The sequence below is a fragment of the Aotus nancymaae genome, unplaced genomic scaffold (genome assembly GCF_030222135.1).
Source record: "Aotus nancymaae isolate 86718 unplaced genomic scaffold, 86718_ANA_hifiasm-v0.15.2.pri h1tg000028l, whole genome shotgun sequence".
Classification (NCBI taxonomy): Eukaryota; Metazoa; Chordata; class Mammalia; order Primates; family Aotidae; genus Aotus; species Aotus nancymaae.
The window spans coordinates 40661919-40676740 of NW_026988441.1; the positions used below are offsets into that span (position 1 = coordinate 40661919).

General features: G+C 58.4%; 1 protein-coding gene across 5 annotated transcripts in view; it reads right to left on the minus strand.

Moving 5' to 3' along the window:
* Positions 1–14822, minus strand: part of FZR1 (fizzy and cell division cycle 20 related 1) — a 36798-nt gene that overhangs the window by 7736 nt on the left and 14240 nt on the right. For 3 of the 5 annotated variants that reach the window (XM_064382093.1, XM_064382094.1, XM_012436133.3), the window contains exons 2-5: positions 3852–3954; positions 897–1022; positions 708–771; positions 504–631 (exon numbers count right to left, since the gene is read on the minus strand). In XM_064382093.1, the coding sequence (XP_064238163.1) occupies positions 504–631; positions 708–771; positions 897–1022; positions 3852–3954 (421 nt within the window). Of the gene's footprint in view, positions 1–503; positions 632–707; positions 772–896; positions 1023–3851; positions 3955–5693; positions 6052–14822 lie in introns of those variants that run through there. The other 2 variants (XM_012436135.3, XM_012436134.3) reach the window with 2 other exon arrangements.

Here is a 14822-nt window from a genome sequence, read left to right on the forward strand (position 1 = left end):
GGTACTGCTCACAGCCCTAAGGCAGGGGCTGAGACCACGTTTGGAGCAGCTGTGAAGAAGAAGGCACCTTCCCAGCAGGGACTGTGAACCCCGGCCCCTTCCGCCCTCCTCCTTGAGGCACCCACGCAGGGCTCTGTATGATTCTGCCTTCGGGCTCCGGAATCTTCTGGAAAGAACAGGGCCCTGTGGCAGGACCCAGTGCTGCCTCTCTAGGGCAGGACCCCCACCGGCTTCGGTACTTGGGACCCCAGGTAGCATCAGTGTGGGGAAAAAAAGCTCAAGAGGCTGAGCCCAGATTCCTCCTGTGCCTCCACTTCCCAGCTTGCCTGAGGGGCCAGCAGCCTTCAGCCCCCGAGAACCAGGGCCCCTGGCCTGGCTGAGGAGCAGGGTCAGAACAGTGTGCTGAGCCATGGCCAGGCCCAAGAACCAGGCTTGGGGAGGCAGAGTTGGTGCCTGGGAGGTTGCCACCGGGAGACAGCTCTGGGGTGGGGCCGTGGGCTCACCGTGAACAGACCCTTCTTCTCGGGCGTGGAAGGCTGCAGCCTGCGGTCCTCGGTCTGCGGGTCCTGCACCTTCTCGATGCCGGCGCCCAGCAGCTCGTTCTTGAGCAGGGCGGAGTAGGCCAGGCCGTCTGCGGGCACCAAGCACAGTGAGGCGGGGCGGGGCGGGGTGGCCTGTGGGGCAAGCGGGCAGGCTCTGACCCTCACCTTTGCCGTTGTCTGAGGTGGCGTCCTTGGCTTTCCGGTTCTGACTGGGAGACTTCTCATTCTCCTGCAGGGAGGAGAGAGGGAGGGAGGAGTCGAGGCACCTGCTCGTGCCCAGCCTCGAAGTGAGGAGGCTTGGAGGGGCCCTGGGCCTCCCAGGGGGTCCCGTCTCCTGCCCGGCCGGCCCCTCACATTGATCCTGTGGAAGTTCACGCTCCAGTTGGCCCCCGCTCTGGAAGGGATGAAGCGGTCTCCGTGTTTGCTGGGCGAGGACACTGGGGAGCTGGCAGGTGTCAGGGTCCGCCGCATCTCCGTGACCTGAAGGGCGTCAGGGGAGGGCTTGCTCTCAGTCCTCAGAGCCCCAAGAGTGGCCCCAGGCCAGCCTCTCTCCACATCTGGCCACTGAGCAAAGGGGGATTCGATCTTGAAAACCCAAGGAGTGGAGCCACACGGTCACTCTCGGTCAGCGGTTTCTGTGCCAGAAGCTTCCGGAAGGTGCCAGGTCCACAGGCAGGCTCAGCTTCCCAACTATGCCAGGCAGGAGGGTGGAGAGGACAGGGCCACAGGACGGGGTGGGGGCGGCAGGAATGGGGGCCATGGCGGAGGAGACAGAGCCAGGCAGCAGGGCTGGATGAGAACCCGACTGCCCTCCCAGAGCTGTGGGGATGCCGCACGTTCACTGTTTCTGAACAATCACAGATGCAGGCCTTGACGGCACAGGACATGTAACAGCTGTGCCCAGAACCGCCTGAAGTATAGCCCCCCTTACCCCCATTTCCTGCCAAGAAGTTAAGACAATGGGTCCACGACAACTGTCTAACCCTCCAACCCCATCTGACCACCCCCACACCACCCTTTTTCTGAGGGCTCTGTTACAAGCTGACTGGTGTCCCAAAAAGGACACTGTGAAGTCCTGAGCCCCGCTACTGGGAATAAGACTGTGTTTGGACACGAGTTTCTTGCAGATGCGATTATACTCAAGTTAAGAGGAAGCCATTAGGGTGGGCTCTGATTTGATAACAGGTGTCCTCATATGAAGAGGGAAACACAGGCTGGGCACAGCGGCTCACACCTATAATCTCAGCACCTTGGGAGGCTGAGGCGGGCGGACAGCCTAAGCTCAGGAGTTCACGACCAGCCTGGGCAACACAGTGAAACCCCATCTCTACTACAGTACAAAAAATTAGCCAGGCATGGCAGCGTGAGCCTGTAGTCCCAGCTACTCAGGAGGCTGAGGCAGGAGAATTGCTTGAACCCAGAAGGTGGAGGTTGCAGTGAGCCGGGATTGCGCCACTGCACTCCAGCCTAGGCGACAGAGTGAGACTCTGTATCAAAAAACAAAACAAACAAAGACAAAAAAAAGAAGGGGAAACATGGACAGAGAGACATAGGGAGATGTTCCTGGGAGGGACGCAGAGGCCGGAGGGGCACAGTCACAGTCATGGACAGCACGAGCTCCCTGGCGCTGGGAGAGGCAGGAAGTGCAGCCCTGCCCACACGGTGACCTCTGGCTCTGGCCCCCCAGGACTGGGAGAGGTTCCCCGAGTGCTGCGTGGGCCCCGTGTGCAGCCTCTCTGGTGGAGGCCCAGGAAACCCAGGCTCAGGTAGGGTCATGTTCTGTCTGCTGTCCCATCTCCCTACCCCCAGCCTGTGACGCTGACTGTCAGGGACCTCACACTTCGGAACGTTCCAGGGAGGTCTCTCCACAACCTAGCACTCCATCTGGGTCTGAAGGTGGTTCTGTGTCATAAAGTCCAGGCTGTATTGGGTGACCCCAGAGCAGGACGGGCGTGTGGGGAGCTCTCCCACACTGCAAACGCCCGCTCCTCACCCATTTCTCATTCACACCCATGCCTCACTGCATCCGTGAGACTAGAAGTGCAGTGGGTGGAGGGGTGCTGGGTCCTCACACCGCAACCAGCCCTCCCACGTATCACTGGGACCGCAGGCACACAGAGCACTCAGGCCCTACTGTCCTCCCAGTAGCTCCGAGAGTGCTCTGGAGGCTGAGGGCCGGCACTAGGGCTGCTCCCTGCTGCTGGGATGCTGGGGCGCCTAGAACCTCTCTGTGCACACAGACACCCCTGTATTTATGTCTCTCTCTGCCTGAAACCCCCAAGGTTGCAAAGACCCCTCTAATTCTACACTACTTTTCTTCCACAGTGGCCCTGTCCCTTTACCAGCGGGGACCCTGCTACATCACGCACGATCCTGGATCTGCCTCCCTAGCTCTGTCCTGCGGGACTTCGGGGTAGAGCTGCACCGGAGGGAAAGGGGGCTGCGGTGGGTTCCCGTGGGTTCCAGGGCCCAGACTCTGGGGTCTGAAGCTGAATTAAGCCTTGAAGGTGAGTCTGCCGAGGCCCAGTCCAATGCCTGGGCACAGAGGGCACTGGCGCCGAGGGAGCTGTGACAGGGCAGCCCCTCCCCACAGGCCCATGCCTCTCAGACCCACCCAGTTGGGGGCGCTCAGGACAACAGCAGCCGAGTCTATGAGAATGACAGCTTGGGGGTCTGCCAGAGGTCAGGGGCTGGCGGCCAACCAGGCTAGGACTGACGCTATTCTGACCCAGGCTTCCTGTTGTGTAGACGGCAACGGGAGTCTGGTCCCAAAGACGCCCACAGGAGTCGGGTGGGGAGGCAGGTGAGGGATGTGGCTGTCACACAGCAGGCGCCAGCCACAAGCAGCAGTCACGATCACCAGCCCCGAGCCATTGGCGTACCCGGAGCCCAGGGCAAGGCAAACACGGCAGGGCTGGGGAGGCAGGATGGAGTGCAAGGAAGGACAAAACCATGCCTCCCTAAATCCCACAAGGTTCCAGACTCACGGGGCTAGGGGGCAGGAATGGGTCTCCCTAAACGCTCTGCAGACCACCCTGGGCCTCTGCTCACGGGGTCGCCCCAGCTCCACCACTCCGGGCCTTTTGCCTCCCTGTCCCTCCAAGCCCCGCTGGGTTCTGACTACGGCCCTGGGGATGGCAGCAGCCTTGACACCCTGGGAGGTGGAGGCCCCGTGTGACCTGGGGGGCTGGGACCTGAGTGGCCTGTGGGGCTCCAGCCTATGACAGTGGGGGCTCCTAAGGCTGCTGGCCAGGGCAGAGGCAGCTGGGGGAGGGGAGCTGCAGTGGTAGGCGAGGTGGGGTCACTCACACGGGGCATCGTGTTCTCGTTCTGGATGACAATCTGGCGGAGCAGGCGCCGCTCATAGTCCTGGTCCATGGCGAGGCAGGGCTCGGCCCACAGCAAGGTTAGCCTGCAGCAGGAAGAGCAGGAGAGGTCAGTGGGGCAGGAGCAGCTGCTCAGGGGGCTTGGCTGCACCTCCGGGCCCTAGGAGCCAGAGTGACTGTGGGCTCCTCCTGGCTCCTCTGCAGGGACCTCCTGCCAGCCCTGGCCTCATCCTGGGTGAGGCTCCCCACTGAGCCTGGCCCCGGCTGCTGCTCACAGACCCTATCAGGCTGTACACCTGCTCAGGAAGGGGGCTTTTTGCCCTGGAGGTCCCGGGAGGGGGGCGGGGCTGGAGTCCCCGCGATCCCCGCAAGGACTCTTCCCAGAGTGTGGGCAGCCTCGAAGTCCCAAGGCGCCACGGGGACTCAGGTTCCTGAGCTACATGTGCGTGTTCATGCAAGGAGGTGCGACAAGCCACACCGGCTCCGAGGCAGTGTGCAAGAGCTGGCCACGCACAGGCCCCGGGCCAGCCACATGGGTCCAGGCCCAGGGAGACCAGGCCACAGCTCGGGTACATCAGCCTCCAGTGGACAAGCCACATCCATGCTCAGCTACAACCAAAGTAACATCCAGGGACCCATGCAGACCCCACAGTGGACCAGGTTCAGCCAAACCAGAAAGGCCCCTCCGAGGTGGGGGTGCATTTATGTTGAAGCCTAAAGGAGAGTGGCGGTGAGGAGACTGGCCAAGAACGTTCCAGAGGGAGACGCACAGCCCAAGGCAGGAAGGGGGCTTTGCACGAGAACAAAGTGAAGGCCCCTGTGAGCAATGGAGACAGAAGGTAGCCAAGAAACAACGCTCTTTCCATCAGGGCCAGCAAACCACAGCCCGAGGCCACGCGTAGGCTGCCAGTCTGTAGCTACACTGGTTCTTTTTTTTTAGACAGGGTCTTGCTCTGTCGCCCAGGCTGTAATGCCGTGGCACATCACAGATCACCACAGCTTCGACCTCCTGAGCTCAAGTGTGGTGGCACGCACCTGCGGTCCCAGCTACTTGGGAGGCTGAGGCAGGAGGATCACTTGAGACTGGGAGTTTGAGGCTGCAGTAAGCTATGATCATGCCACTACACTCCAGCCTGGGTGACACAGCAAAACTCTGTCTCAAAAATTTAAAAAAGTAAAAAAAACACCTAGAGTTTACCATCTTGACCATGTTGAAGTATGCAGTTCTGGCTGAACAGGGTGGCTCATGCCTGTAATCCCAGCACTTTGGGAGGCCAAGGCGGGTGGATCACCTCAAGTTGGGAGTTCAAGACCAGCCTGACCAACATGGATAAATCTCGTCTCTACTAAAAATACAAAAAATTAGCCAGGTGCACATGCCTTTAAGCCCAGCTACTCAGGAGGCTGAGGCAGGAGAATTGCTTGAACCTGGGAGGTGGAGGTTGCAGTGAGCCAAGATCACGCCGCTGCACTCCAGCCTGGGCGACAGAGTGGGACTCCATCTCAAAAAAAAAAAAAAAAAAAAAAGCATACAGTTCAGTGGCATTTAGCACATTCCCATGGTTGCGCAGTCGCCACCATGATCATCTCTAGAGCCTTCTTACCTTCCCACTCACTCCCCATCCCTCTCCCCAGCCCCTGGTGACTTTTTTGGCAGGAAGTTCCTCAAAGGTTAAACACAGTTGCTGTCAGTGAGGAAAGCTTTGTCCAGTTCTGCTCCTGACGTTAAGTGACAGTACAGTTATGGCAAAGTAAGAGAAACCCAGTTACCAAGTGACCCAGCACTTCCCACATACACACCCAGGAGAAAGGGAAAGACACAGACCCACAATTCACAACAGCCAAGACAGCAGAATCCTACGTGCCCATCAACAAGTCAGGTACGAACCAGTGCAACCCTCCACACGCCGGAACATGACCCAGCCATGAAAAGGAGCGAGGCTCTGACGCAGCTCCTTTTCACAGCGTGAACACGCCCAGAGGACGTCATACCCCATGAGAGATGCCAGGCACAAAGGGCCACGTGAGGGTCTGGGAGGGCCCTGGAGGAGGCCGACTCACAGAGACCCGCCTTTCTAGGAAACAAGACACCTGGGGCATGCACTGGCTTGAGTCAGCAGGTGGGGACAGACCTACGAGGGTTTACAGCCGCTCCTGTCATCCCAGGCACCACCCTGTCCTGAGATACTAAGGCAGTCAGCCTGATCCACCTCCACAGCCCCAGGCGGCCTCTGACCAGCTCCGGCCTGGAGTTGGAGATAAGGTCTATCACATGGCTGCTGCTTCTGCAAGAGCCCACAGGCAGTGCTGCCTGGGCCTGCAGTCACGGGACACAAGGGGTCCCTGGCTCGGCCACATGGAGCCAGTCAGGTTCTCAGGGACAGAAGCATGCAGTCCGAAGTCCCGTGTTAGTGGGTTTTCGCGGCTTATCTCACGCCCCCTCTGCAAGGCCTCATGGATGGGGTGCCAGCCCCACTACCTGTGCAGATGAGGACACGAAGGCGGAGTGCGGGGCAGCAATGCCCACGGCCACATAGAAGGCCCAGGGTCCTCTATGTGGCTCAGCCCAATGCACAGGGTAGTCTAGGTGGCCACAGAGCAGCGGAGAACCGGCGTTTCTCCCTCCTTCCAGCCTGCCGCTCCCAGGGCCAGGTCATGCCACCAGCCTCCTCCCCACCCGCTTCTCCCCTGCCCAAGGCCGGCCTCTCCCCACCCACAGTCCCCACTGGTTCTCCACAGGGCACAGCCACCTCCCGCAGCCCCGAAGCCCCACCACACCTAACCACTCCTGAGGCAGCAGTGACCATCCCAGGACGAGGAGAGGCCTCAGCATCTGTCCCCAGTACAGACAGCCTCTGGGGAACAATTTCCCGAGCCTGGAGCCAGAGGGGCTATAGAGACCTGAGCCCCAGGAGAGCTGTAGGTGTGGGCTGCCCAGGACTGCTTCACAGACGAAGGGGGAATCTATGCAGATCCTGAGCCCCAGGAGAGCTGTGGGTGTGGGCTGCCCAGGACTGCTTCACAGACCAAGGGGGAATCTATGCAGATCCTGAGCCCCAGGAGAGCTGTGGGTGTGGGCCCCCCAAGCCAGGACCAATGTGTAGATGAAGGGAATCTACACAGATCCACCAGCACTCACAGAGAGGAAACCTTGGAGCAGAGAGCCCTGGCAAAGGCAGAAGTGCAGCATGGAAAACCCACTCTGGGGGCAGGGGTTCCTGGGGGGTCTCCATCAGAACCACAATGCTGGTCCAGGCCATGCAGGGGTGCTGTGTGCAGCCACAGAGGACATCGGCCATGGCCATGGCTCGGGAGGACAGCTGGAAACATCTGCTTCACAGACAACAGTGCCCAGACAGTAGCCTGGGCCCCTCAGCACAACAAAAACCAGGCAGGACCCAAACACAGCTTCAGTGCGGGTCTGAGGGAGCTGCTGCTCAGACTCCAGGAGTCCAGGAGCCACGCGGTCAGGAACTTGTTCAAGTCCAGCAAATACGAGGCCAGAGGGAGACCAGGCCTCTGTCCTCCGCCCTCCTCGGGGTAGATCAGCCACCACTGGCGGCTCCACGCGGGTCGCCCGGCACTAGCAGCTTCCCAGGCCCCGTGCAGTCGGCAGGTAACTCACCATGTAGACACGGCTGCCGCAGGGCAGACGATCCGGGTTGCTGACCCCGGGATCTGTGCTGAGGCCACCTCGCGTGGCAACAGGGACTCTGCAGGTGCAACTGAACGTTTCAGGGGATGGCAGGTATGGACGGGGCTTCCCAAGATGCTTATGCTCACCCCAGTCCTAAAGCCCCTCTCTCTGCCCAGTCCTGCATGAGGTACGCTGCCCTCTCTTTCCTCTCTGTGCCCCCACAGACCCTGACGTCTGAGAGCCCCCATCCTGTGTGGGATATGGTGGAGGGTCATTCATTGATCAACACACATGTACAGGACCCTCCCAATGAGAGGGCCACAGCCCCACCTGCCCACTGGAGAGAACTCCCTACCCAAGGGGGCAGTGTGGGAGGAAATCAAGCTGGGGGAACAGCATTCTAGGCAGCGGCATGCGCTACCTGGAAGCACTTTTTTTGGAGACAGGGTCTCTTGCTCTGTTGCCCAGGCTGGAGTGCAGGCGACATCATCACAGCTCCCTGCAGCCTTCACCTCCTGGGCTCAAGCTATCCTCCCTCCTCAGCCTCCTGAGTAGCTAGGACCAGAGACACGTACCACCATGCTGTGCTAAAGGAAGCACGTCTGTAAAAGCGGCCCCCAACGACCAGCTCCCAAAGTAAAAGCAAGATGGACACCGGCGCCAGCAGACTCCATTCCCCCACACAGAACAGTCTCCCCAAGACCTGGCACCCTGCAGACGGACCCATGGGCGTGGGAGCACAGGCACAAGTGGAACAGCTCCAGGACTGCGTTTCATGCCAGCACCGCCCCTGCTCCAGATCTGACTGGGGGTGAGGCCCAGCCCTTCCCGGGTCCTAGTGGAGCCTCTCCCACTTCTGTACCTTCAGCAGCCTCGGCCAGGCCTTCTCCAAGAATGGAAAAACCTCATAATCAAGTCTTACTCATTAAAGAATTTAGTTGCGAGGCACGGCAGGAGAATACCAGGAGTTCGAAACCAGCCAACGTGAAGACACCCCGTCTCTACAAAAAACACAGAGGCACTGTGGGGGCGCTGGGGCGGGCAGATCATCTGAGCTCAGGAGTTCGAGACCAGCCTGGCCAACATGGTTAAACCCTGTCTCTACTAAAAAATAAAAATTAGCTGGCATGGTGGCACATGCTTGTAATCCCAGCTACTCAGGAGGCTGAGGCAGGTGAATCACTTGAACCCAGAAGGCAGAGGTTGCAGTGAGCTGACATCGCACAATTGCACTCCAGCCTGGGCAAGAGAGAGAAAGACTCTATCTCAAAAAAAAAAAAACAGTTGGCTGGGTGTGGCAGTCACATCTGTAGTCCCAGGACTCAGGAGGCTGAGGTGGAGGCTGCAGTGAGCGGAGATCACGCCACTGCACTCCAGCCTGGGCAACAGAGCAAGACACTGTCTTAGGGGCAAAAAAAAAAAAAAAAAAAAAAAAAGAACTTAAAGAATTTAGTTACAAATCACACCATTTCAGATGACCCATTTTTTTGTTTATCTTGTTTCACATGGAGACCCAGATGACACAATTCATTTCCAGAGACCTAGGTGTGAGTCCTTCAGGTAAACACTGTGCAAACGGGAGCACCATGGAACTTTTATCTTTTTTTTTTTAAGACAGGGTTTTGGCCGGGCGCAGTGGCTCACGCCTATAATCCCAGCACTTTGGGAGGCCGAGGCGGGTGGATCACGAGGTCAAGAGAAAGAGACCATACTGATCAACATGGTGAAACCCCGTCTCTACTAAAAATACAAAAATTAGCTGGGCGTGGTGGCGCGTGCCTGTAGTCCCAGCTACTCAGGAGGCTGAGGGAGGAGAATTGCCTGAATCCGGGAGGCAGAGGTTGCAGTGAGCCAAGATTGTGCCATTGCACTCCAGCCTGGGTAACAAGAGCGAAACTCCGTCTCAAAGAGAAAAAGAAAAAAAAAGACGGGGTTTCACCATGTTGGTCAGGCTGGTCTTGAACTCCCAACCTCAGGGGCCCACCTTGACCTCCAAAGAGTTTGGATTACAGGCATGAGCCACCACGCCCGGCTGGAACTTTTATCTTTCTTTCTTTTTTTCTTTTTTTGAGACAGAGTCTCACTCCGTCGCCCAGGCTGGAGTCAGTGGCGTGACCCTGGCTCACTGCAACCTCCGCCTCCTGGGTTCAAGTGATTCTCCTGCCTCAGCCTCTCGAGTAGCTGGGATTACAGGTCCCCACCAGCATGTCCAGCTAACTTTTTATATTTTTAGTAGAGACAGGGTTTCACCATGTTGGTCAGAGAACTCCTGACCTCAGGTGATCCACCTGTCTCAGCTTCCCCAAGTGCTATGATTACAGGCCTGAGCCAGTGCGCCTGGCCAGAATTTTTTTTTTGAGACAGGGTCTCACTCTGTCACCCAGGGCTGAAGAGCGGTGGTCCAATTATGGCTCACTGCAGCCTTTGCCTCCTAGGCTCAAGTGATCCTCCCACCTCAGCCTCGGGAGGAGCTAGGACCACAGGTGTACTCCCCCAGACCCAGCCAATTTTTGTATATTTTATAGACACGGAGTCTTCCCATGTTGCCCAAGCTGGTTTTGAACTTCTGGGCTCAAGCAGTCTGCCCCCCTCAGCCTCCCATAGTGCTGGAGTTACAGGTGTGAGTCACCACACCCAGCCAGCATTTTTCCAGAATGAGAGAACGTAAACAAGCAGGACCAGCAGCAGTGGCGGTAACCACGTGCACTGAAGCACGTGCTGGCAGGCTCCGCTTGTGATTGGCTAAATATCATCCCCCACTTCCCCAGAACACTGATGCCACCCTGAAGTCAACACTGAGAGCGAGTACACTCAGCACCAGCCGCAGCTGCAGATGGCCTCCGGCACACATCGCTGCCCAGCAGCACAGGGCCACACCTGACAAGCCCTCCTCATCAAGAGAGACGCTGTGAGCCGACGGCACAGACGCCAGCAGGCGGCGGTAGCCACAGTCAACTGGCCACACAACTCACTCATACCGCCTAAGGCTGGTGGGCAAAACCACAGGGCCCAGGCCTGCCCAGCAGCCTGAGACCCGGCTCTTGTCTGTCCCTGCAGTGAGGGCAGGGGTGTACATGGCGGGTGTGCAGACTGTCTTCCCACCTCCGAGATCTGGAGGGACACAAGTCCTGTGTCCCAAGAGCCGTAAGAAACATGGCTGTTGAACTCAATGCCGGGAAAATCAGGAGTCCGCAGGGCAAACACACCACCAACACAGTAGGAAAGAAAATGACAAACTGAGAGAAGCATGTGCCACCCACAGGAGAGCCCAAACTAGCAAAGGACACCAACAAACCGCGCTGGGAAAGGACCAGCTCCCCCCTCGCAGTCAGGAGCTGCCTGTCAGACGGGGGATGCTGCGGACTGGGGGCTCGGCCTCGCCAGCCCAGGCGCGGGGAGAGAGAGCCACGTGTGCTCACAGTTGGCAGAAACCTCAAACTGTTAAGGCTTCAAAGAAAGGCAATTTAGCAATTGCTTCCAAAATTTAAAAAATGCACATCCTCTGTGATGCGGTATTTCTACTTCTAAGAATTTATCCTTAGAAACTCCAGGTGCGTGTGTGCAGAGATGAAGTCACTGCAGCAGCTCATCTGAGCAGAAAATGCAAGAGGCCCCCAGACAGGGGGTGGAAGAGGCTGCGAGACCCACTGCAGAGAAAAACAGCCCATGCAGGGCACACCGCTCCCAGAGGGTTCGCGAAGCGGCTAGTCACAGTGAGGTTTAGGGAGAGGAAGGAGAAGATGGGGGCTAGGGGAGGAAGGAAGCTTTATTTCTCCTTACTTCTCCTGGCACCTCAATTTGTACTTCTTGAATTCTGTGTCACGTGAACTGTGAGCTATTCAAAAAAATAAACCAGAAAGCAGAGATGGGCCAGGCGGGCTCCGGATGAGACTAAGCACCACCACATTCTCACTTCTTTGCTGGACGCTCAGAATGTTTCATTGTAAACTCTCAGAGGGAGAGAAATCAGGATCTGAAGCTGCTGTTAAGAAATTCCTGAGCACGGACAACGTGCGTGGCTGTGTGGAAAGGCTCCAAGTGGATCAAGGGGGTTCAGCACCAACCTGGAGCCTCACCACGAATTAGGAGTGAATCAGTGAATGACTCGTGCTCTGCCGGGCCCTGCCGAGGTTCTCGTCCCTGGCCCAGGGGTGCCTGGTGGGGACGCTGCTGTGGCTCTGCCTGTGTGGCCGACACCCGTGGCCTGGTTTCCCTGGTCTGCATGGTGACTGGGGCCCTGGGCTGCTGGGCTTCCTGCTGCCCCTACCCCTCGGCAGGGCACTGCCCTGTGGGTCCTGCACACCTACCGGGCCAGCTCATGAGAAAGGTGCACCTCTCACCCCCAGGCCCCAGAATGAAGAGCCAGGAGGCCCCCTGTGGCCACTGCCCTGGGTGAGCCTTCAGTCTCCCAGTTTCCACTGCTTCCTTGGGAAATGGGCATGATCCCGTCACCTGACAGAACAGTGACAAAGCCCCCGTACGGAGGGAGACGCCCTGGTATAACTATGTGGAAAATACGGAGTCGGCCCCTGTTCACATCGGACACCAGAATATGCCCCTGATGGGGCAGACAGCATAAATCAACCCCAGCTCCTGGGATGCACCTCTTCTCTCCCTCCCACTCAGGATTTCAGTGTGTGCACCCTCCTGGGACCTCAGCAGGGCAGAGGATCATGGGATGCAGAGTCTCTTGGGGGTCCATGGAATCCCCTAACCCAGGGTGTCTCAACCAGGGTGATTCTGCCCCTAGGGAATATGTGGTGATGTCTGGGAACATTTGTGGTTGTCATGACCGGTGATCCCCCTGGCATGGAGTGGTTGGAGGCCAGAGACGCTGCTCAGCACCCTGTAGTACCCAGGACAGCCCCACCCAGAGAATGATCCGGCCTCAGTGTCCACAGTGTGCACCGAAAGAGGCCCTGCTCTAGGGTAAGACCAGGGAAGTGACTTGAAGGAGTGAGACCTCGGGGAGTGTGGCCAGGAACCCCCCAGCCCCACCCTCGCCGTGCCCGTGGGGAGACGAGGAAAGGGAGATGACGACATGGCACGATTCGTCTCCAAGTCTGACTCTCAGGTGTCCCTGAGTGGTGACACAAAGCGTGAGGGGCTGTCCGCCATGTAGACGGGGCCTGGGAACCGCATTGGTGCAAAGCCCCCCGGTCTTGCCCAGTGCTAAATCTTCCCCAAGAAGATTCCTGGAGGCTCAGCCAAGCTCCTACTCCTGCAAGGCCTTGCTCAGCTGGAAAAACTGGTCCCCACTGTCTTCATATTTTTTTAGGCTCTTTAACGGACAAAAGGAATTGAAACATCCCAATGACAACTCTTTTATGACTCAGGTGTTGAGGCTGACTATGGTCTGGACGTGCCACCTATGAGATGATATACACCAGGGTGCCCCCCAACCCCGGCCCTGTGGACACTGGGGCAGGACTGCCCAGGGTAAGGGTGGGGTGCCCAAGGTAAGCCTGCAGGTGGGGCGACACTTGCTACCCACGGGGGACATGGAGCTGGTAAGGGAGGAAGCAGCGGCCAGAGCCTCATAGGTGCCGCCATGTCCCATGTGGGCTCCTGGCCCAGTGGCGGAACACACATGGGGCTAGGACAGAGGCGAACCTTGCCCATGCCCACCGGCTGGCACAAATGGAAGCACTTAGTGTGCTTGACTGAATGTCCTCGACAGTGGGCAGGCAGGCACCATCATATCTCTGGGACTGGGACAGCACCCCTGCCCAAGGTCATCATGCAGTTGGTGAGGGTAGAGCTGGGATGTGAACCCAGCCAGTCTAGGTCCAGCTCCATGCCCACTCCCTGGCCCTTGCCCTATAGGTAGGCCCTGGCTCCAGGAGGCGAGATGTCTTAGACTCAGCGCTGGGCCAGCCCTGCCCATGGGGAAGCTGCAAGACACCACCTCCCGCTGGAGTCTCTGCAGAGTGGTTCCAGCAGGACGCCTCCGACTAAGGATTACTGGATGGTGGTGACAGAGCAGGGGGGCAGGATGGGACACAGCCCCTCACAGGTCTGGACCCCTGCAAAGTTGCAAAGTGTTTCTGCCTCAGGGGTCCCAAGTGCCCAACTGTCTCCTCAGGGAGCCCCTTCCTCGTGTGAAAGGCAAGGGCCTCACTGGCTGCCTGGTGTTGATGTCCAGCCATCCTCTGCACCAGATAAGAAAGACCCCACAGAAAAATGGAGGGTCACCCAGCTATCCACTCTCTACTCTCACTGGATCTGAGGGTTTCTGGAGGGAGTTTGCCTCCTCCCTGCACCCAGGAGTGTCTTTCACGAAACACAGCTTCACGAGCATCACCTCATCAGGCTAATCTCATTTCCAGCCACCCCTCAGAAGAGGACTCTAGATGCTCTTTTGAATCACATTTGGATGCCTTTGGTGCCATGATGAGATTAAGAGCGTGAGTGTGCCAGCCACATCGATGGCCTCATCAGAGCATGGGAGCCCCCACTAGCACCACGCCACACGCGGCCCTTGGCCCTGCAGCTGCAGGGGGCCAAGGTGGGCAAACCACCCAGACCCCCTCATCACCAGCCCTCCCTGTTCCCTGCCACGAAAGTAAATCAAGTCCCATGAAAAGGTTCTAGCAGGATCCATAAGAAAAAGTGTGGGCTTTCGATGGGACCAGTCCAGGCTTTGAATCTCAGCTTCAACCCTTCCTGGCCACACAGCTTTGGGCAGCTTCACCTCTTGGGATGTCAGGCTCCTGCCTAGGAAGCTGTGAAATCAGGCACCAGGTCTGTAAGGCAGCAGGCAGCCGGCCTGACCCAGAGCAAGTGCTCAGTGCGCACTGGCTGGGCCTGGGACTGATGACAGGAGCACACAGGTCCCCAGAGGTGCTCGGTGCGCACTGGCTGGGTCCGGGACTGATGACAGGAGCACACAGGTCCCCGGAGGTGCTTAGTGTGTGATGGCTGGGTCCGGGACTCATGACAGGAGCACACAGGTCCCCGGAGATGCTCGGTGCGCACTGGCTGGGCCTGGGACTCATGACAGGAGCACACAGGTCCCCAGAGGTGCTCGGTGCGCACTGGCTGGGCCTGGGACTCATGACAGGAGCACACAGGTCCCCAGAGGTGCTCAGTGCGCACTGGCTGGGTCTGGGACTGATGACAGGAGCACACAGGTCCCCAGAGGTGCTCAGTGCACACTGGCTGGGCCTCGGACTGATGACAGGAGCACACAGGTCCCCAGAGGTGCTCAGTGCGCACTGGCTGGGTCTGGGACTGATGACAGGAGCACACAGGTCCCCAGAGGTGCTCGGTGCGCACTGGCTGGGTCCGGGACTGATGACAGGAGCACACAGGTCC